The 27,888-nt window shown below is 28.8% G+C and overlaps 1 protein-coding gene across 1 annotated transcript; it reads left to right on the forward strand.

The window, feature by feature from the left end:
• The first annotated feature begins 9,555 nt into the window (after positions 1–9,555).
• Positions 9,556–25,567, forward strand: LOC107454549 (cyclic GMP-AMP synthase-like receptor). The gene is made up of 7 exons (XM_016071786.3): positions 9,556–10,297; positions 12,123–12,548; positions 14,063–14,281; positions 16,902–17,063; positions 19,945–20,109; positions 22,277–22,408; positions 24,895–25,567. Exons 1-7 carry the CDS (start codon positions 10,004–10,006, stop codon positions 25,078–25,080), a joined length of 1,584 nt encoding a protein of 527 aa, XP_015927272.1. The 5' UTR covers positions 9,556–10,003; the 3' UTR covers positions 25,081–25,567.
• The last annotated feature ends 2,321 nt before the right edge of the window (positions 25,568–27,888 follow it).

Genomic DNA, 27,888 nt, shown 5'->3' on the forward strand with positions numbered 1-27,888 from the left:
TATACTACAAATTGTGATAAGCTAAATCCTATTTATTATAATAAGTTTTTTTGTTTTGTGTGGTAGGTCTTTTTTATACACATAAAGCAGCAACAAAATTTTAATTCCAACAAAATTTTTTAAAGCAAATATTGTAATACTCTGAAACTTCCAAATATGACATCTCTTGAGATTCTTTCTAAGCATAACAAGAAAAAAAAAGATTACAAAATGTTCTTTTGAGTTTTATCCACCTCCACCAATAAGAATTCGTCGCCGTGCCCACAGGAATGTTTCAAGTCCCTTGAAGGGTCATGCCCTCCACCCTCCTTATTCTTCCACGGGACTAACACACCTCTAAGAGGCCAACTCCTCCTTTACCTCCCTTTGTGCTTTATTTTTCTGATATTTTGCTCTGCGTCTTAAAAAAAGTGAATCCATCTGCCTAGTTAGCGACACATTCCACCAAGCACCCATGCGTCCATAAGAAAAGGGGAGAGCGTATGTGTTGCCAATAAAATAAAAAGAAACTCGGAATACCTCCCATATCTGACGATCCGAGATTTTTCGATGAATTGTCGTAAGATATTTTTACTTTTTTTATTTTTTTTTATAGCGTTATCGTGAAAAGGGGGCACCGACCGTTGCTTTAGGAGGAAATACACTACTTTTAATGCTGTTAAAAAAAGCTATATAAATTGCGAAAAAGCATTTTTCTTTTGGATATAATTCTGAGTGATTCATATTTTGAACGATAATATTTTTTTTTTAAAAAACAAATTGAGTATTTTTTGACACGTAATTTAGAGGATAAAATCGAATTATGAATTATAAATCTTTTTCAGGGCTATCAATTCTTCAAATTTCCTCAAGTAATTATTATTATTATTAAAATGTGTTAAAATATTAGTTTTTTTATTATATATATTTTCAATTTTACAAGCATTAATTTAAATTATTTATTAATTTAAGGAAGAAAGATTGCAACGAAATTCTATACTTAAACAAAACTAATCTAATTATTCTAATTTGGTAATGATATATCCCAAGAAATGATTTTCTGGTGCTTTTTTTCGGGCTTTTTTTACCGCCTACCAGAACAATCACTTTTTTTTTTCTAATCGACTTTTTTTCGGCACGTAAGTTAGAGAATAAAGTATAATTCAGAATTACAAAACTTTTTTTAGAATTATCAATTCTTTTAATTTTTTGAGCACATTTAATAGCTAAGCTTTAGAAAACTTTTTAATTCGAATAGAACAAAATTTTAAACAATTGAATTTTGTATGTAGTCTATAATTTAAGCCAACAAATATTTAGTTGATTCTGAGAAGAAAAAAAATTCTTTCGTATTGATTTGAATTGCTAATTTTTTGAGTAAAGTGTGAATTTAATCTAAATATGGCAATAAATAATGTCAATGGCATGTAACCTCATTTTTAGATTGGTTTAGAATAATGTTATAACATTTTAAAATTTTACTTATGCTAACAGATTAAGACTAACACAGTTCAGTTATAATAACTTTTTGCGTACATCATCTTAGAACATTTAAGAATAAAGCTCTAAACTAAATTTACTAAAGAAATTAACAACATATTCAGACTTTTAACTTCTCAGGTTTTATTTCGAGCTGTGTCTGTGAGTTGTAATTTATATTTTAAGTTATGCTCCGAAAAACAGGCATTAAAAAGAATCTTAAATTTAATCAGCCCTTTTAAATCAGTGAAACCCAGTTATTATAAATTCATGTGCATTCATATTACCTGTATTCAATTCTATATTAAATTCATCTGTTTCTAATGAATAAAACTAATTAAAATGGATATTGTTTAGTTGTTAATTAAAAAAATTAACTGAAATGTCTGTGCAACTATTTGAAAGTAATCATTTGGATTTCGTGGTGTGAATCCTACCCTTTCCTCTCTATGAGGAATCCCCAAAAATTATTTAAAATTGAACTTTTAATCATTAAACCCGAAATACCAAAATCTTTTTTTTAACTAAAATTTTTCGCTTTTTAAAAACATTTGATTCCGGCAGTAAAAATATGTCCATTAGTTTTAAAACAAGTAAGAGTTCTATAAAAATGTAACTAAAAAATATATATAATTATCATAATTAAAAAGAAATTCTTAAATGCATAAACCCTGCTTCAGTACAAGTTCAAATCCTTGCACAAGCTGGTCAGTTTGTCTGCAGATAGTCCAAAAATTTCGCCAGTGGTAGACGGGTCATAAGTTACAGTTCTTTAACTGTCGTTCCCCTTTTATGTAACGGAAACGTAGGTTAATTTTACATAAACAGCCCTCTTCGAAAGTGAGCTTGTCCTTGTCTTATTCTAGAGTTCCGTGTCTTATGGGTTGGGATCAAAATTCAAGACTACAAAATTAAAGTTTGGCATTAATATAACGGCAAATCTAATATGAATTGGTTGTTCAACGCCGGTGATATAGTAAAACCAAAACGTTAGCCTTATATAATCCGGAAGAAAGGGATGATGGAACAAATTTTTGATCAAACCACAAACAAACTATTAAAGAATTTTAGAATTGAAATATTATACTAAGGTAAGTTATCATCAATTTTTCCCCATCTTCATCTCCTGGTCAAAGAATAGGCCAAAATAAATATACAATACGCAAATTTTCAAATCACATTAAAAAAGCGCGTATTTTAAATGTGTTTATTCTAATGCTAAGGAAGAAAAAAATTCAGATTATCTATGTCACAGGTCCAATTCAATTCTTCCTCTCGGTAAATAAAAGTAAAACTACGTGAAAGTTTTAAGTTTAAACGGCTTTTAAAGTCAGGTTTTTTTTTTCCTTTTGCAATAAGAAAGAGCAATTTATTAAATTTAACTGGTATTAAATTATTATAGTTTTAACATGACAGCACACTCTTTCCCCCCTTGAAAATCCGGTTCGAATGCAATGTGAGTCATTTGCATTATTCACAGTTCCATACGAGACCAGCAACCCCAACTCATCACTGCTATACAAACTTCTGATTTAGCACGAACCATTTCTCTGCGATCTTCAGCGTACGTCCTATTAACCTTTTTGTGACAAACAAATTTTTTTCTTTCCTTTTCTGCAGCTCTGGTAAATGCGACAAGAATACATCATTCTTACATTCGCGAAACAACACATGATTCATCGAATTGAAACTGGAGCCGATTCTATTCTGACAGGCTAAAAATGAATACGCGTTCTGCTTTTGCAAATAGAAGTAAGCAACCGGTTGGTGAACATAAATTTTAATTCTGGAGTAATTTGTATTCAGAAGCATGGTGTCCAAAATCCAAAGAGGCTATCAAGTGACGATGATAGTATATAAGATAGGCAAAAAACGTCTGCTTTGGCATCTAGTTTGGGTATTTGGGCAGCAATTTGATTTTGTTGAACTTCGGTCGGGAAAGGAGGAGGAATTCTCTTGTTGTGGTACGTTGCTAAGGTTTCGAAATTGTTTTTAGTAGAAATATTTTTCTCTAAATGACATCATTTGCATGTTAATAAAATTCTCTAATGGAATTTGAACTAATTCTTGGAATTTTTGCGAGACAAATAAAGACAAAAACTTCTTTAAGACGATGTTTTCAGAGTTTAAGACAATTCTAGACATTCTATTCTTAGAAATATATTTCTGGAAAGGTTTTGGCGTTTGTTGAATCTGTATGATTTAATAGTTTTAACCCGCGTGTGGCTTTACTTGTTAAAAATATTTTGAAAATATGCACGTATGCCTGAACGGCCAAACATTAGTCATAAAATGAAAGAATCTATGTAAATTTATGACTTTAAAATATCCCTACTTCATGGAATCAGCCTTTAACAAAATTATTAATTTTAAAAAGGGAAGTTAACATGAACCACACAATTGTTTACCTTATGATTTTTTTTTTTTTTTTTTTTTTTTTTTTTTTTTTTTTTTTNTTTTTTTTTTTTTTTTTTTACTTTTCCGCTATTATTGAGCACATATGAGAAATACTGCAAACGCATTTATTGAATATAATTAAAGGATAAATATTATATAATTACATATGGCATATAATTGCTGTAGAAATCGTTTTGGAGTATAGATAAAGAATAACATAACGATATAGCCGAATGTGTTTCACATAAAATATTCCCGTTATCTAAAATAACTAGACATACGCACGACGACTATGGCAGAAATTCTATTGCCTCACAATACAAAATTTTGATCACTAAATACGTGTTTATTATTGTCTAAAATTGTATGACTGTGTCAATGGGGGCAAGTCGAACACATTTACATCAATAGAAATAATGTGAGACGCGTTAACAAATAAAAAAAATTAGTTTCTATCTCACTGAATGGAGTATGTACTAATTTATTATACTATTTAAGCTATCCGGCCTGTATCGCCTATCGCAAAATATGCCAAGAATCATGATCTTAATTTTGATTACGATTACCGTCAATCTACTAATGGAAATTTTTTTAATGCTATATCGCAAATCATCGATGAGCATTTTAGTCTGGACAAAGCTCAAAATGCGTTTTTCGAAAATAAATATAGCTTTAAATGCGTTTTTTAAGAAATGCGTATTTAAGAAAATGAACATAGCGTGAAATGTATGTTTAAGAAAGTGGACTCAGCTCAAAATGCGTATTTAAGAAACTGAACATAGCTGAAATGTTTAAGAAATTGGACATAAATTGAAATGCGTGTTTAAGAAAATGTATACAGCTCTAAGTGTGTGTTTAAGAACATAGACGGAGCATTTGATTTCGTTTTTTATACTTCTCTTGTAATTTTTTTTCTTCTCATAAAGAATAGACTAAGGGATTTGGATCAAGGATCCAAAAAGAGTCGAAATTTTCGAAATTTTAAAGTTGAAATGTTTTTTAGTCTTTTTTTAAAAGACTTTAAAAGTCCACACTGGCTTTTACAGAGGTGTCACGTATTCTATAAATTTATACTAGTGGTATTAAATTTATGTTGTACGAATTTAAATGTTTAATAACCTCTTTATCGTTCAGTGATATACGAATTAGGCCAGAAAAGTTTGACCTGTAATACAGTCTGAGTAAAAACTTTGTACCCCGTGAAAAAGTTTTGAGAAAATGAAAACAAAAATAAAAGGGACTTAAATATTACTGTACTATTAATTCTTAAAGTACATTGTTAAGAAATTATGCAGGATATTTAATTTCATATTTATTAGAAAAAAGTGGCTGGATACAAGATCAGCATTTAAGAAAAACCTTTAAAAATAGTATATGAAAAGTAATATTAAAAACCATGAAAAATAGTATATGAGAAATAATATAAAAAATGTAGAAACTGAGTAAGAGCAATTTTTCTGAATTACATCAAATATTCTAGTTTTCATGGATGAAACTAGTTTTTGACCAAGTTTGGTATCTATTTTGTACCATTCGTCCTTGAGAGTAGATTTCAACTTAACTGATGATGTAAAATGCCTTCCATTTCGTGCTAAGTATCCCATAAATTCTCTGTTGTATTAAGATTTGGAGACTTAGCAGGCCATTTCAAAGCCTTAACATCATTTACTTGAAACCAAATGTTTGTACTTTTACTAGAATGAATAGTTGCGTTGTCTTAGTGGTATATCGAATTTCCTCTCGCATGAAATTCTGCATTAGGTAAAAGATTACTTTCTTGGACATTTTGGTAAGCTCGAGAATTATTTTGCTCGAAATGAACGTATGAACCCAAACCATTGTAAACAAAATGCCTACAGAGCCATCACCTAATGGGCACTTACAGAATATTTCTTTTGATTTTCCTAAACGATGTCAATAATATTTCCCATTCGGTCCATCCAAATTCCCCTTTTTCCATCAGAAAAAAATAATTTGTATTCTTCAGCTATCCCAGATCTTGACTTGCTGGCTGAAGTTTAAACACTCCATCTTCTGCCTCTGTAGCATCCAAAGTTTAGTTGATTTTGATGTATAAATAAATTTTTCAGACCTTAAAATTGTGTTTAACATCGTTTTGTGACAAACATTTAAACGTGTCACTTGAATAAGTTTTCTGGTTGAATATTTAACAGTCGATGCTAGTCAGCAAACTCTTCTTTCATCAAGCTGGAGCATAGCTTTAGGTTTTGCCCAATGATTCCTTTTACCATAATTGTTCACCAAGGTAAGAGAAAAAAAGAACTACAGAATGACTTCCTTAAGCTCGTAAAGCGATAATTTTAAATAATCTATACTATAGGGGAGAGTGGGGTCAATTGTAACAGGGCACGATTGTAACAGAGCAAATATTTCCAGTGTCGGGTTCTAGATTTGGTTCCTAGGTGATGCACAAGGTGTATTTAATAAATCTACATGTACACCCGTGATGGCAATCATTTTTATGTACTTTTGAAAGAGTTAGATCACAAAAGATATTTTCACGCCATGCAAGTACTTTTTTTGGTATTAGAATATTATATTGTAACAAAGTAATTTTGTTTAAACAAATAAAAATTAGTAACCGAATATGTAAGTGGACACCTTAATTAACATTTCAATAAAAAAAAGATTAGTTTTGCTAATTAACTAACATTGTTTTTAACAAATGAAGCTGAAATGGCGTCTTGGGGACAATTGTAACAATAAGTAAAGGGACGATTGTAACAGCTGAAAATAAATAATCTTATGTTTACAAAGCATTACTTAAGTCTTTAAGAACCACCAATAGTTTCCTATATCATTTATATTATGTTGCATGTGCATTATTTTATTTGTCACCTTTCACAGCATAAATTAAAATTTTTAACCCCTTAAAGTTAAAAGCTTAACCCTTTAGGTCTCTGCTCATTATTATTTTTACTCCTAAAATATCACTACTTTTTTGATCAATAAAGAAATATATCACAACTATGATACTATGTATAATTAACTATGTTTTAGTTGAATTTATGAACTGTTACAATTGACCCCGTAAGTGGGGACAATTGTAACAGGTGCTCGACTGTCAAAAATTGTTAATAACTAATATAATAACATTTAAAATTAGGTATTTATTTTTTTTTCTAGTAGAGGATAGTCTACTTTACTCGTCTGTCAATTAATACTAATAATATATTGGATTTTTTGTTAGTTAAAAAAAGTTAAGTAAAAAATGTTACAATTGACCCCACTCTCCCCTACTGATATAAAGTATTACCTAGACTTTAAAAGGGATAAAATATTCAAATAAGAAAAATTACTTTTTAGTAAATTGGCAATTTATTGAGATTTTTTCTCTTCCTTAGATTTAAATTATTAACCATTAATAGCTACTCACAGGACAAAATGACTTGAGTATGTGATGCAATTGATGCAACCTAGTATACAAACTATTATGGGTTAAACTCAATGAAAATTTTTACTTATTTTTATGAGTGTAAACAATGCAGCGTTGGTGTAGCTTTAGAAATATTAAAAAATTGGACCAAAATTCTTTTCATTTTCATCTAAATTTCTTGTGGTTTTCCTACTTATTGACATTTTCTGCTATTTTCGTATGTAGCATAGACGGCGCAGGTCAACTTAATGGTTATGAATAAATGTTATATTCTTACAACAGTTATAAAACTAGCATATTGTGAAAGCTTTAGGGTTATTTCCTAAGATGGCAGAGCATTCGAAGAACGCCTTTATTGATTTAGAGCTGAAGGTTGTGACACCCAGAAGAAATCTGCAACGTAGTCTCAGCGTAATATTGGTGTTATTATTGATGGCGAGGGTCCGCCAATTACTGACTACACTGTTCATATACATGGTGCAGTGTCACATTTCCTTATTTCAATTTTGAAAATTAATCTGTCTTCGGATCATCCTCAGGGATGTTTCCCAAACCGTCGCTAATAGCCCATTACGCAGCTCTAGTGCGACGTAAATGAACAACAACAACAAAAATTTATCCTTCTTGAATAATATATTGCTAATCAATTTTAAATAGAATATCAGCTCCTACTATTCATATGCAAAATGTACAGTGAGCAAGAAAAAAAAAAATAAAGGACTACCCTGAATAACTTTTGGTTTAAGGATCGTATTTTCGAGTTCTAGACTTCATTCTTAATGGTTTAAAGGGTGGTACTTTTTTTGACTCACAGCATTTATATTCTACAACGCTGCATATGCAGTATTTTGTACTTGAAAAGGTTTTTTCATCAAAATGAAAATTCATATAAAGTATAATTTAAGAAATTTAGAAAATTTCTTATTCTGCTCCGTTGATTTGTCCTCAAATCATGGTTTAGAAATCTGGTCACGTTACGCAAGGCGACTAATTTTCTAAACCACGATTTCTAAACAATTTCACATTAAGGTACCTTAATGTAAAATCTGATTTATCCTTTCCATTTGTAGGAGCCATTTCCTTAAGGAGCATTCATCTTAGATGCGGTTGCCTCACATCTGAGTAATTTCGAAGAAATGTAAGAGCCTATAATTGGTAAAATATATTTTTTCGTGAAAAATTCCTCAATCATGTTAGTTTTCTCTCTGAACGGTGCCGCATTAGCCATACGATTTGAATGCTCCTTTAAGTACATTAAGACAACCTGATACGTCTGTCACTTCATCTGTTTTTTCCAGATGCAAGGTGAAAGATCCTGTATGGTGTAAGTACTCATTCATGACATTTAGTTTCATTTTACACCATTATTTTGAGTCCCGCAGTGGACTGATCGTCAAGACACGGTTCCCAGCAGATCACCGATGTCAAGCATCACTGGCTGCGGTCAATGTGCGGGTGGGTGACCTCTTGGATCAGTCTGCGTAGGGACCGAGGGTGTGCGGTATTGGTCCTCGTTAAACTGTTCTACCGTAAAGTGCTCGACTTCACGTGCAGGTCGTCGGGCTACCGAAGCGGGGGTGCCATTCCCTCTGTTGAGGATCAAAACTGTGATGGCATGTCTTCGGATCATCCTCCGGGATGTTTCCCAGACCGTCGCCAATAGCCCATTGTGCAGCTCCAGTGCGACGTAAATGAACAAATCAACAAATCAATCAACCATTATTTCGCATATTCTGAACTGGTGCGTTCACATTCAGTGAGAATGGCTCTTCAATTTGCCAAGGGTTTGTCTCATCTCTGCTTACACAGCTACAATTGGGTATAATATGAAAAAAACACAACTACTTCGATTTAGTAGGAACAACATATGACGCAATGCTAAACGAATGGAATTTAGTTGTTGTTTATTTAGTTATTGTTATTAGTAGTTGTTGTTATTTGTTTTAGTTGTTGTTTATTTAGTTGTATTTAGTTTCAATAACTTTTCTTTATAATGCAATAAAATCTGGCGAGCAGCTATTTAAACGATCGAACACTTCGTTTGTTTATTTGTGGCTTGAAGTTAGGCTCGCAGAAAATGCCGTTCATGGGTTAAATTTAGTAGGAACAACACAACCTGTGACGTAGGCTATATTATACCCAATTTCGAAATTACAAGGTTTAGAGACCGTTCTCGCTTTACGCTAAAAAATCACAAATGATTACTTTTTCCCGCGAAACATAAGCCAATCAATTTTTCTCTCGCATCTCCGAATTCACTGATAGTGAAACATCCACATTTGTGATTTTTTTCCGCAATCATTGAGATCAGCCTTTAATAGCTCCATTTCCCTTACTTGCTGTTCACGAACCTCTGATTACTTGAAGATTATCCTCACTGATTGAAAAGATTTACAAAGAATAACTTGCTGCATTCGCTCGCATGTGACGAATACATATTTAGTGAGAATGGTCCTTCAAAAAACCAGTCCAAAATAACAAAAACCTTCATTTAAGGTTTCTTTAATCACGCAGAAATAGAAACAATAAAGCTTTAAGGAAAGCTAAAAAAAAAAGTAAACATCAACGCGTGCGAAGAGGGAGTGCAGAGTAGTTAAACTTAGTTTCACTATCAGCTGCATCATTACAGTCATCCCAGATCAATTATTAAACCGGAATCGTGTTAGTTTGAAAATTTTCTCTGAAAAATAAATTTTCCCTTAAAACGATTCAGAGAATATTAAGACAAAAGGGATTCCAGATATTTTGATTATGAGTTTTGTTAAGTGTTTGAATTGTGATGTTTGCAAAAGATATTTTAATATATCTGATGAGCACTTCCCGGAAGAGTTGTATGATCTTATTAAAAAATATAATATTGATCAGTTAATTTGGCTGTGCCAGGTTTGTAAGGCCGAAAAAGATGATTCTCCTCGTTTTATGAATGTTTTAATGGGTGAGGTGAAGAATAATACTGAAGAATTGAAGAATATTAATGATATGCTGATTAATATGAATGATTCAATTCAAAGCATTCAGAAATCAAAAACCTTCGATTTACGAAAGGTATTTTTGTCTAGTTTATTATTTAATATTTGTATTCCCTTTTCCCCCCCAACAGATCTAAATGTAGACAAATAAAACAATATAGCTCTTCATTTAGACAAAGCAAAATGCATCAAAACTTTCAATGTTTTCAATATTAATTAGTTTTTTGAATTCAGTTTTCTTAATTGTTACCTGACCATTTAAAAAGAATTAATTAATACTGTATATTGGTAATAATTGTTAACAGTTTATTTAAATTTTTAGTAAAAATAACAATGAAATTTAGGTTATGAGTATGTTTTACTCTTAATTCTAAGGATTAAATGCGAATATTTCCGCATCGTGATTCTTCACTCCAGCTACAACCCCCTAGGAGCCGAATGGATTTTAAACATGCAATTTTTTTATAGAAAAAAATATGCAGAAGTTTGTCCAGGCCTTCAAATTTCTCTTTTTTTTGAAATTTTTTTTTTAGTTTCTTCCCGGCCGCTGTCAAGAAAAATCAGAAATCTTCCCAAGCAAACAAACTTTGATTAGGATCAATAAATTTCCTGGGAATTTAAGAAAATGCTAGATTTTAGTTCAGTGCAGTGAAAACCTTTAATAAAATTCTCGTAATTTGTAAACTTTCACAATCAAAATTCTTAAAATTTTGTTTAAAAAAACAATAACACGAAATTAACATGTCATAATTTCTGTCTTGTTACTGGTCTAAAAGAAAATTACTATTGATCAAGTCTAAAATTAAGTTTAAAGTTAGTATTTAAAGGTGAGACAATGCTCTATTTCCGGTCACATTAACGGTTTTAAAACATGGGTTGCCAATTATCGATATCCCCTCTTTTTGAAATTGACCCCTTTTTCTTTTTAAATCTCCCTCTGCTTTAGAAGGGTGTTGTTGCAAAATTCATTTGCTAGAGTGGAAAGGATCCATGTACAAAAAGAGCAATGCTTTGGGATGGCAAGTCTTTCACAGTGCGAAAATTAAGGAAAAAAAATCATTGAAAAAACTGCCCTGGAGGAAATAGGTTTCTTACTATTCATCTGGAAATAATTCATTTTGTAAAAATGTCAAATATTGAAATAATTTTTTTAATCGCATAATTGCAACATAGATATATACATATAATTGCAATATAGATATATACATATATATAATTGCAACATAAAATTTTAGTATTAATTTCTAAGGTATTTTAGTATTAATTTCTAAGGTCTAATTTTCAAACTCATTAAGTATGTGAAAATTAAATAGTAACAATTCGGGATGAAAAATAAACTTAAGTTCTTAAGAGATTAAAATAACTGTAATTAAATAAATAATAATTGTAAAACTAAGTTTTATCATCATATAAAGAATTGTTTTATGATCAATCATATTTTTTTTAGTATAGTTAAATTAATACATCACACACTAAATATGTAATTAAAACTCACATATTGAATTCACAACTTCAAAGGGCATTACTAATTTTTATAGTAAAATGAAGAATGAATACTCAAACCAATTCTTAAATAAAATGATATAAATATTTCAAACTTGTGTATAAAAGTAAAATAAATAATATGAAAATAGCTATTTTTTTTTAAATAGATGAGAAAAAGCTTTAACTTTCTCGTACTATATAAAATAAGTTGTTTTATTTTGAGCTATTCTTATTACATTTATTGCTAAGGAATTTATTGGTGATTTTTTTGTTTCTGCTATTTAATCCAATTTCTTCTGGTGTCCTGAAGGAGTTTCTCCCAAACAAAATATGAACCCTGCCAATGAATAAGCTAGTTTTAATATTAATGTTTCTTCATTATAAAGCATTGCATTGATGATATCTTGTTTTTATAGGCTGATGATTACAATAACTTTGATTCATCTGGTTTTTATGATAGTGGTGATGATAGTGGACTTTCATTTCTTTCTACATCTTTGAGTGCCAATTCTGGTGGTAATAGCTCTCCCACTGGTAGCAGCACTTCTACCATATTGCTGTCTACTGATAAAAATTCTCCTTCTAATAACAGTGCTCATAAGTTATTGAGTAAAATATTGGAAGACATCAAACCTGCTGAAGACGAAGGAAAGGAAAGCCGAGAGATTGTTGGCACTTTTATGAATACTTTGATTAAAAAACTGAAAGAGGACCCAGAATTCAATTGTTTATACAATCAGCCTTACTATACTGGCAGTTCTTATAATGATTTGCGAATAACATCTGCAACAGAGTATGATATCGATATCATTTTGAAACCTCCACCAGGAATTTCTTTGAAGGTAAAAAGGAAATATATTCCCTTCAGTTTGAAAATATTTTTGTTGTTGTTGTTTTGTTTTATATATTCAAACCATAACACTAAAAAACTGGAAACTATTTGGCCTTATTCAAAAAGTAAGTTGAATGGAAAAAACTTATTTTTGATCGTTAGTTTGAAATTCAAAAAAATGTTTGCTCTAACAAATGCCAAGCTAAAGTAAATGTTTGGGAGGGCAAAAGCAGTGCTTGAAATATGGCTATATTTAAATGGTTTGATTTATAAATAATAAATTTAATGGTTTGGTTTATAAATAATGAAGTAGGATAAATGTTATTAATAGATATTAGAAATTGTTAAGTTGTCATATTGATCCCAAATCAGTATACCTGTATTCAAGGTTTAATCACTGATAAATTAGTTTTAAGCAGTGATAAAGTCATATAATTTAATGTTCAAATTCTAACCTTGAAAAGAAAAAAAGTCTAGAGAAATTATAAGAATTTTTCTATTATTACCACTTATTCCTTTTTAAAGTCTAGTCTAAGTGCAATGTCATTTTAACGTTTATACTGAACCATTCTTTTAGGTATAGTGACTAAAATTTAGTAATTTAATTCGCCAAAAGTTACAAAGAAATAATTTAAATCATTACTTCTTCTGAAGATTCTGGCAATTAATTGTGAAGCATCTCAATTTTCCTTTGATTAAAGAGTAGAATCCCCCATAGATTCTAATCTTAGGTGGTTATGCTCTATGGTCAAAAGTTTCTGAAATAATATTGATCAAATCACGTTGATGATCAAAAGTCTTGGATCTTGGGATGTTGCCAAATAAAATAATCAATATATTCTGAAATTTTGTTAATCAAAATTTTAGAAACTGTAAAATAGTTTTTAATGGGATTTGATTGAATTTTACAAGCAAAATTTTGATGGTGTATGCATTCTTCGCATGCCTGGCTAGGTAATAGCCAGTCAAGAGCTTAGACAAAAATTAGCCTTATGCATTTATTAGATTAAAAAGATATATTTACAATTTGTGGAAATTTTGTTTTAAAGGGTATAGTTAATTTATAAATCATACTTTTAATGTTTGAAAAAATATTCACTCTTTTTGTGAAATACCAATCACTTTGGGTATTTTTTTTCCATGTTTTTTTTTAAATATTTTTTTATTGGTTTTTATATTTGGTATGGAACGAAAGAATGGCCATTCTGAATTAGTGTATTATTCTTAATGCATTATAATTATTTTAAGGAATACTTTTATGTATATACTAACATTAAACATAAGCTGTGTTATTATTAATCATATTCTCTTTATCATTTTGTATTTAATACACCATTTATCTATTGTGGTTAATCCTAATCCTTTAATTTCATTTTGTCTATTGCAATTACAATACTTCGATGATGAAAATATTAGAATTATGATAACCAAATAATTGTTGATATGCATGTATCTACTAATAATGTAAATTGATAGATCAATAGGAATTTACAATCTTTAACTGCCATATTCTCTGTTTTGCAGGTTCAATTTTTCGAAAAGACTTGTGTGTTTGCTAAAATCAAGTGGGAGAAGTTGAAAGAGTTTTCTGAAAAAGAACAATATATTTTGACATGGTTTGAAAAACGGTCAGAAAAATGCTCTGATGGCTTTTATCTTCATCCAGGGAGAATTAATTCATGGCTTCAAGGAAAACTTGTGAAATGTTTTAATAATTTTCCTTCATGGGAGGGAATGGAAAAAGTAAGTTTCTTCATTGCATGAGTTCATTGAATTAATAATGGTGAATAGTATGGCAAAGACAATAGATAGTGCACAAAAACTGATAGCGAAAGTAAACAACATGACCTGACGCTTGTTATTACGTTTGTTGATATGCTCCAAGGTCAATACAATTAGTAATGATGTGACTTGTGACCAATGCGTAAAAAAATGTTGATTCATTGTGGAAACGGAAAAATAGTTTTTAATGGGATTTGATTGAATTTTACAAGCAAAATTTTGATTGTGCACATGTGATCTTCGCATTCCTGGCTAGATAATAGGCAGTGGTTGGAAGTAGTGCACTATAAGTAGTGAAACTGCTGTAGTCGCTGCGTTTTTTCGTAGTTTTTGTGTAGTGTGTTACTTTAAGAAAAAAAAAAATAATGTAGTGAGTAGTACGATACAAAAAAAAGCAGTAACTTGTAGTGATTCCTGGCATCTACTCTTATCGTTAACCTCGAAAAGAACCACTGTTTTAATGCAGCTAATTTTTCAAATTTTATTGGTTACAAATCTTCGTGTGTCCATCATTGGATGCAATGAAAATGACCTTGTGGTTGCAGCTGAGCGTTAACAGAAATCGTGTATTGAAAAATCATATATAACTAATATTTGAACTTGCCATTACTAAAAATAGATAATTCATTACTTTGGTGAAATTTTCTCATCCAAATGCACTCTCATGAAACATTGATATTATTTAAAAGGAAAGAAACATATTTTTGATGCACTTAATTTCTTAGAGGAGATAAAAGAGCATTAAACAATTAAAACATCTAAGTTCGTCTCATTAAAGTAGTGAAATAGTTAATAAATTTCTTAAGTAGTTTGAAGGCACTACATTTAAAAAAAGTAGTAGTAGTTGTAGTTAACTACATTTATAACAAAGTAGTAGTAGTTGTAGTTAACTACATTTATAACAAAGTAGTAGTAGTAAACTGCAAAAATAATGTAGTTTTTCCGACCACTGGCAATAGATATGCAATCATTTAATCAGGAATACATATTCAGCGCCCCTCACATTTTGACAATATCTCCAAAATGGGAGATTTGACAGATAAACTTTGTCAAAGAGGGAAAAAAATTAGACCCAAATTTAGACCCAAGTTACTTTAAGTTTATTTATATCAGTTAGAATATATGAAACAAAGTTATATTTTTCATTTTCCTAGTCATGTTTTTTTTATTATTTAAAAAAAGTTTTCTCTAATAGTGGCTGTGCCTAAAAAAATAATAATTATGAAAATTAAAATTGCAATCAGAAAGTGAACACATTTGTGAAATCTTTTTTATAATTCTTACTTAAAACCTGCTTTCAAACTGAAGTGTAGTTCTATAATGTTAGAGCTGTTGGTCTCCCCACCATTTCCCCTTGATTAATAATAGTTACATTCATATGTATTTATTGATGTGTGTTCAAAAAAGATGTTTATGCATGTAATAGCTTCATTTTGGCACAGAGCATGAAATAATTTTGTAATTTTCCAAGCCCTACAGTTTTAGATGCTATTGTATTGATTTATTTCAATTAAAACAGAATTTCAGTAGATCTCCGTATTTACAAAACAGTCTAGATTGAGACTTAACTAGTTAACTCTAAATCTGGAAACTTCATAAAACAGACAAAAACTGGTTATTTTTTTGTGTCTGATGTTGTTTGGGAGAAAGTAAATTTTTTTTCTCCAATATAAATCAAAACATGCAAAAGGTACTGTCTAATTTATTATTATAATATTGAATTTTTTTTGTAAATAATATACTTGATACTTCTTATGTGTGCAGCTCTAGTGCGACGTAAATTAACAACAACAACAACTTATTTGTAATTTAAATATAATTGTTAATGTATTGATGTATGATGTAAGTATAATGTTGTTAATGTCATTTTTATTATAAATTTAAAGGATGATATAGGATGGCTTACTTTTAAAAAAGTTAAATTGATACTACCCAACAGTTTTTGGATGATGCCCCTTCTAATATAAAAAGTGAAAAGCTGCATTTTGGGCATATTTTACTTTTTTTATTATCAAAAAGGCAAAAATGCTGCAAAGACAGGAAAAAAAATATCCGAAATGAAATGAAACTACTTTCTGAAAAATCCAGTATATGTATAAATACATAAATCAGGTCAGTTGATATCTCTAGTGCTATGTTGTTTTCATTGTTGCTTTTCTTCAATTTTGTAATGCATTTAATAGCACCACTTTTTGCATTTTTTCAGAAATGCATAAAAATATCTCCTACACCTAGGAAATACTTTTAAAAAGAAGTCTTCTTTTCTGAGAAAATTTAACAGAATATTGACCAGCAAGGAGCCGTTTTCAATAACACAGAGTAAAAATCAACAACAATTTTTTTTAAAGCCTTTTTATAGAATCTGAATGTCTTTCAAAGTGTGCAAGGTGAAAGATATTATCCTGCAGAAAAAAATAGCACTTATAAAAACAAAATCAATGCTCAATGATTGCTAACTGTCTGTGTTAGAAAATACAGATTAGCTGTATGTATTTTTTATTGATTTCCTTTAGCATTAACTAGTATTTTCGTTGTATGAAATATAACGGAATAAAAAAAATTATTTCTCTTTTCCATTTAGCCAAAATTAGTAACGAGTGGCCCTGCTAGTACTGTCAAGATAACTACCACCACTGGGAAATGCATCGATTTAGATTTAGTGCCTGTGTTCAAATTTGACTACTCCATATTTTCTGAATCCAACACTCCAAAGCTGCTTCGTGAATTCAAAGTAACCTCTGATGTAAGTTTGATTGCAAATTATTAAATTTTAAATGATCTATTCTTACTTTTGTTTAAAAATGCCAATAGTGTATATGCTATATAAATGTAATTATAAGCACTAAAACTTTTTTTTTTTTTTTGAAGGAAGGAATTTAGATTTATAAAATAAAAAAGTGTATTACTTGGACTAAAATTCTGGAACAGCATTCTGCTCCCAAAAAGAATGTGGTATAGGTGTTTTTTTGGCCTGACTACACCCCTGTTTGCTCTGTGCAATGCAAAGAAAAAAAAAGTTTGCAGTTTTTATAATAACAACCTGGAACTTTTTGTCCACTATTAACTTATATGTCATATAAATTAGGTGTGTTCAAAATTTCTACTACATATTGCCGATTTCTGAGCTTGTGTGGAGGGCAATCCCTAGGAACTGCTGTGGAAAATGTCATGAAAAATGAAGAGCAGTGTTGGAGCAGTTAAAATATTTAAAAGAAATCACTGATTTAAATTATATATTTATCTAAAAAGTACTATTTATACAAAACTCCATAAGGCTGTGATAGTAAATCATTGATATCAAAACTCATTGATAATAAATGTTTTATTCATAGAAAAAAAAATTAATAAATTGAGAGATACTAATGTATTATTTTTTTACGAGTTTAAATGTAGATAAGAATGTAACTTTTAAATTATAATTTTTTATTATTACTTATTTATCTTTTTCATATTTTGATGTACTTGTCCTTCCTAACCGGATTTGACTATGATTGAGGGAGGTATCGTAATAAGAATATAACTTTTAAATTAGAATTTTTTATTATTACTTATATATCTTTTTTATATTTTAATGTACTTGTCGTTCATAACGGGATTTGACTATGATTGAGGGAGGCATCGTAATAAGAATGTAACTTTTAAATTATAATTTTTTATTGTTTCTTATATATCTTTTTCATATTTTAATGTACTTGTTGTTCCTAACCGGATTTGACTATGATTGAGGGAGGTATCGTAATAAGAATGTAACTTTTAAATTATAATTTTTTATTATTTCTTATATATCTTTATCATATTTTAATGTACTTGTCGTTCCTAACGGGATTTGACTATGATTGAGGGAGGTATCGTAATAAAAATGTAACTTTTAAATTAGAATTTTTTATTGTTTCTTATATATCTTTTTCATATTTTAATGTACTTGTCGTTCCTAACTGGATTTGACTATGATTGAGGGAGGCATCATATCTATATGAATGACAACATTTTAAAAACACACAAAAAAGCATTTATTTTAAACAAAAAGTAACAAAAAAGCACAGCGTTTCAAAATATTATCAAAGCCCATCAGTTCTTTTTTACATCTGTTGCCATTCACAGAGAAACTCAAATATCCAAAACAAGTTTTGCGGCGCTGGCTCAAGCCACTTGAGGCCTGATAGGTGGCGTTGCACACCCGCCTACACTGCAGTTGGTATTTGACGCAACAGTACTCATTGTAGTTAGTAAAATAAATTGCTGTTTTATTATTAATAAATATATTTCAATTATACCCATTTAGTTTTATACACATATTTTGTAAATAATAATTTTGAAAATATTTCGAATTTCGAAAATTGAATTTTTTTTTTATAAATTACATATTATCATTGAAGCTTAAGAAAAGTGCTTATTTCATTTTGAGGTGCAGGGGTGATTGTGCTCCGGAAAAAATCCAGATTGCCGGATTTTTTGCTAACCGCGATCCGAAAGTTTCCGTAAATCCGAAGTCCAGAAGTTTCAAGAAATCATCGATCACATTTATGTATAAAAATTCTTGTATATTTTATTTAAAAATATTAGAACTGGAATTTATGCTTGGCATCTCTTTCATTTGTAAATATTTTTACTGGTTGAATAATAAATGTGATTAGAGATAAAAGTAAACTTAACTTACACATAATTATTCATTTAAATTATGCTGCATATAATTCATTCAGAATATCATGTTTTGAAAATTTCAATGATTTAAATTTATAAAGATATAAAATTTTTGAAGGATTTTACTCAAGAAATTTTCAGGAATTTTGAGTTGAACCCACAATTACCCCTGGAGGTGTAAATGATAAGCAAAAAACAAAAATTATCTAAGTTTAAACTGTTTCGTAAAAATTGTAGCATTTTAGCAAAAAATTATAGCATTTTAATTAGAAATAGAACTGTTTGTTTTAGAAATATAACTGTTTATTTGAATAAATCATTACAAAAGTTCTCCCTGAGATGAATTTGAAACCCTAATTGTAAGTATGATCATTTTGTAAATGCTGTTAAAAGTCATAGTTTCACAATAAATTAAATATATACCATTAAAGCAATGTGGTAATTAAATTTTCAATTGAGGTCAAATTTACTGATTATATAATAGACAAGCTTCAATTTGAATTATTATTTAATTTTATTTTAACTTTTTAAAAGGATAAATAGTTATTAAATGATTAAGTACTTAATGACTGCTTCATGACCAAAGTCATATAAGTTGTATTCAATATAGTAAGCCTGTTTGTAAGTATAATTATCAAATTTTAGTTTTGAACTAACCAAATAAGTTATGAATATTATGTAAGGAACAGAGGCTTAGCTCCCAACTTAGTTTGAATTTTATCCCAATTGAATGAGGAACTGAAATATCTTAATTGGATAATTTTTAATTTTAATCTAACAATTTGTTTAAAGTAACAAAAATGATTGTAAAACAATCATTAGGAATTGGTAAAAAAGAATCATGTAAGCAGAATTTTAAAAAAAAAGTTAAATGTTTGGTATCTTATCTATATATTCTTCCATTATTTTCTTTAATTTATAAATGTAATATGCTTTTTAGCTAAAATTTATTTTTTCTTGGTTGCTAATTATTATTTTTACAGAAAGAAATGTGCTTATTTGTACCCAAACCACTGAAGGCTGGAGGCAAGTCGCCAACCAACTTATCGCCAGACATAAACAGTGTCTGGAGATTAGATATGCCAGAATATGAGAAAGCAATTTTGAGCAGCAAAGCTTGTGCCAAATGTGTAATAAAGCTTTTGAAGGTTTGTTCCAATATCAATAGTGCTTTTGGAAATAGTTGAAGTTTTATTGGATGTGTTTAAAGTTCTTTAATATTGGATTAACAATTACTGTGTGATGTGTATTTACAAATTTTTAAAAAAAATGAAATATGTATATTTCATGGATGCACAACTGATGTCCAAAACCTTTGAATTGGCCTATAACCAATCTTTAATAATAATAATAATATATATAAAATAAACATTTTGGAAAAAAAGAATATTAAAGTTGTTTTGTACTTCTAAAGCTCTACCATTATGTCAAATAACAATTTTTAGCTGATAGTATGTTATTTTTATAACTGGTGCAAGTTTGTAGCAGTTATTCAAGGTGTTAGTTTAAGTTTTGCGCATTTTCAACCGGTACCCTCTATGCTAATTATGTAAATAATCCAAAATATTAATAATTAAAAAAAAAAAAGCAGTTCTGTAAGAACCAAAAATGGTCATGACTAAAGCAAAAAAGTAATCTGAATAGAGCATAAGTGAAAATACAGAATTGGGTGCCGAATTCCATTTCTGTACATTATTTCCATTGCTCTACTTTAATTTGTGCTTCATTCACATTTTGCTTTAGTTTAAATGTTACTTCCACTTACTGTCTAGGCTTTTAAAAACATGCATTATTCGAGAATTATTTATTGAGTTTGAAGATTTTGCTTTAGGTAACTAGGTAAAAAAAATCTGCTCAAATCTATGTTTTATTTTTATTTTTAAATCTAATAATTTTTTTCATTATGTACGCTATTTGTTCTTTTTAAACCTAAGATAATTCTTTTCAGTAAAGTGGTATATTTAATTTAAAATTATAGTTTTGCTGCGAATTTGTCTTAAACTGTTAGCTAGGTGGCTCAGCAGCCAGTGTGCTTGACTATTAAGCCAATGGTTGTGGGTTCAAATCCCGCTCAAGGCATGGATGCTTTTTTCTGTTGGGTGATGTGTGAATATGGTGCGCCCAAAAAACGAGTCTGTGATCATGTGGCATGGGTAATATTGCCCATCTCCATGACTTTAGCTCTGAAGTGCCCACTAGCTAACATTAAATGAGCTAAACTTCCAGCAACTTCTGAGGCAAAGAACAAGAAATTCAGTGCCTGCTGTTCTCCCAAATTAAAATTCTCCTAAATTATTGCTTTTTTTTATTTCTTTGACAAAATTGTTTTAGGAACATCTTTATAAAGCTTGTTTTTTACTAATTTTATTCAGTGGAGAAAAAGTTTAAAAATGTGACGTATGTCACAGCAAAAAAAGTTTCTGGTGAGAAATTTATGTGTTGAGTGTGATATTTTTAATGATAATTGTGAATACTATAAAATTGAGCTTAAAAATAAAATACAATATAACCTGATTATGATATTTTGATGACCAGATAAAAATATTGTTATGGGACTGATATATTCACAAAGTTTTTTTTATTTCCAATGAGCTGCACAATCGGTCTTGCCGATGAGCAGACCTAGTGCGTTCTCCAGAGGTGATATCCACTTTTTTCAGTGACCACCACAATGGGTGAGATATCGTTGGTCATGTTAATTTGGACGTCTAGTTTCTGCCACACTAGATGGCAGCACCGAGACTCTATTTGGATGCTAAAGTGCACTAGGAATTTAATTTTGCTGGAAATGCCAAGAGCCAATAAGGCACTCCAGGGATCTTTTACATTCGGCATAATCATACGACATGGCCGCTGAGGATTTTCTGCATCCCGAAAATCCGGTGTCTGGGCCGGGGATCGAACCCGCAGACTTGGGCTCAGAAGGCCAACGACAAATCAACTGCGCCACCCAGCCACATATTCACAAAGTAAAAAGTTTAAATTTTGGCTGTTTGGTTAAAGTGTAACAGAATGTATTTTGATAAAAAATTATGTCAAAGCATACTGAAATTTGAAAATTTCGATATGCAATAGAATAATGTATTTTTTTATTGCATGTTTAAATTTGTTAAATGATCTATTTTAGTTATGACAAATTATTAGGATTTAGAAAGAGTAAAAAAAAAAAAGAGGATAATCTTTTATAAGGCATTGAATAGGAAAATAAAACCTGGCATGTTTGATATTAAAAAAGGAAAGAGATTTCTGTAATTAGTTATCATTTTGTTATAATTTTTGCTTTGTATTTTAGTCAAAGTTCACTTCATTTTTCAGTTAATGCGAGATAATATGGATTGGAAAGGGATTGCCTCATATTACTTAAAAACCTTAGTTATGATTAAGATACAAGAAAATCCTTCAGAGGAATATTGGAAACACACATATCTGTATGAAAGATTAATGGAGGTATGAATTTGTTGTTTTGGTTTAGAATGGCTAAAAATATTTGTTTTATTTATTTTAAAGGGTGTGACACTATTTGTGTCTGTTCGACCAAAGGCTTGTTTTTTTAAGCTAACTTATTGACTACATTGTAAATAAAAAACTTATTTATATCTATCTATATATATATATAATTTAACATTATTTAAAATGTTTTTTCCTACTATTTGTAAGTTATTTGAGAAAAAAACAATATTTTGTGAAATTAAGTGCATGCATAATAATAGTCTAACATATTAATCTAATAGTGTAACACCATATATCTTAAAAACTCATATTCAAGTGTATATTATTTGTACAATTACTGTTACAGAGTTTTTTATTCAAAATTTTTTGTTAGTTATTTAGTCTTCTGGAAGTGTTCAAGGTTTTTTTTTTGGTCAAACCAAATTGAAAGTTTCTATATCAAATTTTAAAATGACATGTAATGTTTAAGGTGAGGTTTATCATTTGATAATTACAACTGTACTATAAGTGCAATTACTAATACAAAAAAGTTTTTTTTTTTATGAAATGTTTTGTAATTTTTTTTGTAAAATTCAAATTATTGACCCAGAAACAGGATTCCCATTCTTCCTTAAGGGCTTTAAAACCTACTTAATTTTTATTTTGGAAAATAAAGGCCCTTAAAAGTATTTATTTTTGGTTCAAGGTTTTTAAAAGTTCTTCATTTCAGTTATCTCTAGTTGATTGGAACAATTTTTAAATCTTATAAAAATATTTAAAACAAAGAGTCTGTCTTTCTTTCACCTAGAATGAGACTCTGCAAAGAGGGTAGAACATTTTGTGAACCCCGGAGAAGGATGTTGTTAGGGTGGCTACTGGCAAGGGGAAAAAAAAGCATGCCCTTGGTGCGATTCTTTCATTAAAATTATTTTATTGTTATTTTATTCTTCTCTTTGTCTAGAGACCACATGTTTAACATTCTGAATGAAACCAATAGGGTGAGGGGGAATAGAATACTGCATGTTTTAGAGATCTTGCTTTTGTTGGAGGTATTCACATTGAATTTCAATATCAAAAGAGTTAAAAAAATTCAATTCTACTGGTAGCGCACATGTTTATAGAAATGAAGTAACAAAAAAAGTTTCAATCCATTGTTCACGTTTTTTAGTAATAGTTGATTCCTAATCAACAATTAGTAAAAATCGTGAAGAATTATTTAAATAAGTGTGTATGATATTTCAAAGTGTAATAAGTAATTGTAAAATTTTAAAGAACTATAATATTTTTTAAAATTTTCAATTGTACTCAGAAGTTACCAGTTCTGTAATAAATACAATTGTATTAGTACTTGCTATCTAATATAAATTGTTTTTTTCCCTTCTTTTTTAGAATGATAAATAATTGGTACTGTCACTGTGGGTATATGCATACCCTCCAACTTATGAGGATTTTGAAAATAATTCTTTCTAGTGGTAGCGAACCAAAGTAGAAATTTTTAAAGCAAATGGATCTCTCCTAAAACTTTTATCAGAACTTAAGAATCTAGCCATATGGCCTGCACTTTTATAAGTAATAGTGGACAAGTTACGCTAAAATTAATTTTTTTTTAAATATTAAGACATTAATTTTGCTACCGTCTGAAAAGAAGATTTCTGAAACTACGGAAATTCCGTAGCAGTTGGAGGGTATGGGTATATGTATATTTGATGATAAATAATTATTTTTCATTTTTACATCCTTAATTTGTTTTTAAAAAAAAGTCTCAATACTCCTTAGATTTTGGTCTGATAAAAGAGTAGGAGGAACCTTGAGTGAATTATCAATCAATAACTTAAATAAATTGTTGACATTCAATATATATGTTTGGGGGACCAGAAAGTAATGTCGTTTCGGTGCATTTGATATTTGTTATCAAGATTTTATTTCTAGTCAATAATAAATTCACCCTCGTTAGCAACAACCTTTCAATGCTGGATTAATAATGCATGGAAATGAATAAAAAAAATTGGTTTTTAAGACTATAACAAATATTTAATGCGCCGAAACGACATTACTTTACGGTTTCACTAATATATAAACATGAATATCGGGAATAAGAACTTTAAAATCAAATGCATTAAAACCATTATATTGCTTTGGGAACCAGATAAAGATATTGCTATTTGAGGGATGTATTGTTATGTCAAGTGGTGATATAGTCAATGTAAAAAAGCTTGCTTAGTATATATTTTTATAAAGTTAATATGTATTTTTATAAAGTTGAAGCATTTATACTTTATAAAAATATATATTACAACTATTTTTTAATTTCCCTTTTTTAACAATTTTCCTTTTCAATTGTATTGTTTTTGCTTTGTGCAATTTTTATTTAATTATTTTTATTAAAATTTAAAATTTTTAATTCTTTAGGAAGCAAGAAAATAATTTTCTTTCATTTATTTAAAAATAAATGTTATCAGTACCAAATATTAGATTGAAATATTCTCAATTTTTTTCTTCTTTAGGCATTGAATGAGCTAAAGAAATGTTTGGAGAATAAAGCAATACCATGCTTATTTTCAAGAGATTATAACTTGATTTACCAACTTAATGAGCGTCAGTGTGAAAACTGGGCCAATAAAGTCAAAAGTCATATTACATCTATTACTTCTGATGTTAACTCTTTGAGCAAAATATTGAAAGTAAAATAGTTTGTTCAATGATTTTTTTAATTGTTTTTTGATCAACACTTTTTAATGGTATTTTCTTCTATTATAAATCTGTTAATTCAGTTGCAATTGGTTCATGGCAGACTTTTAATTTCTTACTCATGTTCTTTGGCATAGAATCATTCTATCTACCCTTTTATTTCTGCCCTAGTGCCTTGCATTTTTTTAATCTGACGACCCCAGTCTGTTTAATTTTTTATGAAATTTTTGATTTTTTGTGAATTAGTGTTTGCCATATCATCCTGGAATTTGATGGCATTAAAAGCCCATAAGAGAGAAATTTGTATTATTACGTCTTAAGATTTTTTTACGACATTGCCCCCACCTTCTTTTACATATCTTCTTCTCAGTAGTTGGCATTTTCATTACAGATTTTACTTCACATTAATCAAAGCAATGCAAGTAATCCCAGTATTTTTTAAAATTTTAAGAGAAGGTTGAAATTGTTTATTTTATTTATGGGATTTTATTTTTAATTAAGTGATATTTTTTTCAATATACGTTATTTTTTTATTGTTTTGAAACGTAATTTTTCTTTGTTTTCTTTTTTTCTATTCTTTATGTACTATAGATATATTTTTAACGCATAATATACTCCACAGTAATTGGCATTTTTGTGGCAGATTATACCTAGTGTTAATTGAAACATTCCAAATAATGCCAGTAATCATCTTATTTATGAGAAATTTAAGAAAACACTTAAATTGTTTATTTTATTTACATAAATTTTTTTATTACAAAATTATATATTTTTAATATGCTTTAAGCTAATTTTTTCTGAAACAAATGTTCTTTGTTTGATTTTTCTTTTGTATTCTTTAAGTATTATACATATTACAGGCATACTCCTTACATATTATTACATATCTCTTTCACAATAGTTGACATTTTTATGACATTTTATACCTAGTATTAATCAAAGCAATACAAATAATGCCAGTTATCAGAGAAGGATAATTTTTTGATCTGATTTTTGCCTTTGAACAATTTAAGAAGACAATTAAATTGATTGTTTTATTTATGTGATTTTTTAAATAATGAAGTGATATTTTATCAACAACTTATGAATTGTCTTTTCCCTTAACATAATTTTTCATAGTTTGCCTGTTTTTTTTTTCTCGTTTTATATGTAAATTACATTTAAAAAAGTCAAGTGCCTTGAGTAAATCAAAAGTTTTTTTTTAGTAATGATTTTGTAAATCTAATTTTGAAAATCAAGTTTTTTAAACTCTGATTAGTGAGTAATTTATGAACTCTGCGCTAGAAAATATTTACTAAATTTAGTAAAAGGTATTTGTTTATTTTCTCATGTTTTATAGATTCTTCTCCCTATTCACTTTGCTTTAAAATTAAAATTTTTTTTCACTGAAAAAATCTTTTTTAAAAATTTTACTAAAATTTATAATAATTGTTATGTATTTTCAATTATTCTAACAAATAAGTGAATTATCACTAAATGAAATTATAATAATTTTTTAAATATATATTTTTTATAGATTTGTTTTTTTAGTTTTACTCAAGTATTTTTTTAAGTGTCAATTTTGAAGCATATTATTGAATGTTGTTTCTTTTGATATTTTTGTGCATGTTTAAACTTTGAAAAGGAATCATCTTTAAAATTTATAGTTACAAAATAGTTTTTTCTTTTCAATCTTATTTATTTTGTGTGCAGGTTAGACATCTGAGTTGCACTGCTTAAGCATTACTAACTTCTATTGCAACATAAGCAAACTAGAATATTAATCATAGAGTAGAAAATTGTTTTCTTTTAAGGATCATTTATGGAATTAAGAATTTAATTATGTAGTTTGGAAATTTGGTCTTCAGATTTTTGTGATAGGTATCTGAACAGGCCTATTTTAATTCTAGATTAATTGAACCAAGCTATTTTAAATCCGTTATTCGCTCATAAATAAATTACAGATTGAAAAATAGTTGCATTTAAAGTATTTGCTAATATAACATTAATTCTGTTGGCATTAATAAAATCCTTTAAAATTATACTATATATAGATTAAACAGTACATTTTATATAACTAATAATTATTTTACTTTAAAAGTTTAAGTTTGAGAAGTGTGCAAACATTTTCACCAAGTATTTGGACTCAAAGTTCCTGGAATCAAAATTGATGATTGTTTTTGTTTCCAAAACAATTGCCTATCTCTGTTAACCACATGATTTGTTGGGTACACACCAGCAATGAAAATTTACTGGTCCAATAGGACCACTTAGGTATTCATTTAGTGGTCCTTAATATGGTAGACAAACTAGAGAAAAAATTGAACTTTATAATTACATAATTTATGTCAGACACATGGTGCATATTACCATTAATAACATCTTAAAGCAAATTTGGTTCATTACCCCATAATGATTGAAGATTTTTTAAAATTAAGTGAAAAAAGCTAAACTGATATTAGTAAACAGATTTGACACAGATATTAAAGTAAGTAAATAAATGAGGAAAACAGAAAAAAGTAAGAGCTAACAAAATATTATATTAACAGTTAACTGACTAAAAATTATAAAATTTCAAATAAATTTCAAATGGGAAAATTTTTTTGATCAACAATTATACTGTCAATAAATTTCAAATGGGAAAATTTTTTTAATCAACAATTATACTGTCAATATATGAATGTAAAGTACATTACAACATGTAAATTTGTAATTTCAATATTTATATTTAAAATTTTTTTTATCAGACACTTTCATTTATTCCATTTGTATACCATGCATTTGAATTCCATACCATAAGCAAAACAACAATATTAATACTGAAATTTTTT

Source organism: Parasteatoda tepidariorum, chromosome 2 (genome assembly GCF_043381705.1).
Source record: "Parasteatoda tepidariorum isolate YZ-2023 chromosome 2, CAS_Ptep_4.0, whole genome shotgun sequence".
Classification (NCBI taxonomy): domain Eukaryota; kingdom Metazoa; phylum Arthropoda; class Arachnida; order Araneae; family Theridiidae; genus Parasteatoda; species Parasteatoda tepidariorum.

Excerpts from the sequence above, each read along its gene's own strand:
- LOC107454549 (XM_016071786.3), top strand. The coding sequence starts at position 10,004 with ATGAGTTTTGTTAAGTGTTTGAATTGTGATGTTTGCAAAAGATATTTT. Across the intron at positions 10,298-12,122 it reads AAACCTTCGATTTACGAAAG|GCTGATGATTACAATAACTT; the intron begins GTATTTTTGTCT and ends TTGTTTTTATAG. Across the intron at positions 22,409-24,894 it reads TGTATGAAAGATTAATGGAG|GCATTGAATGAGCTAAAGAA; the intron begins GTATGAATTTGT and ends TTTCTTCTTTAG.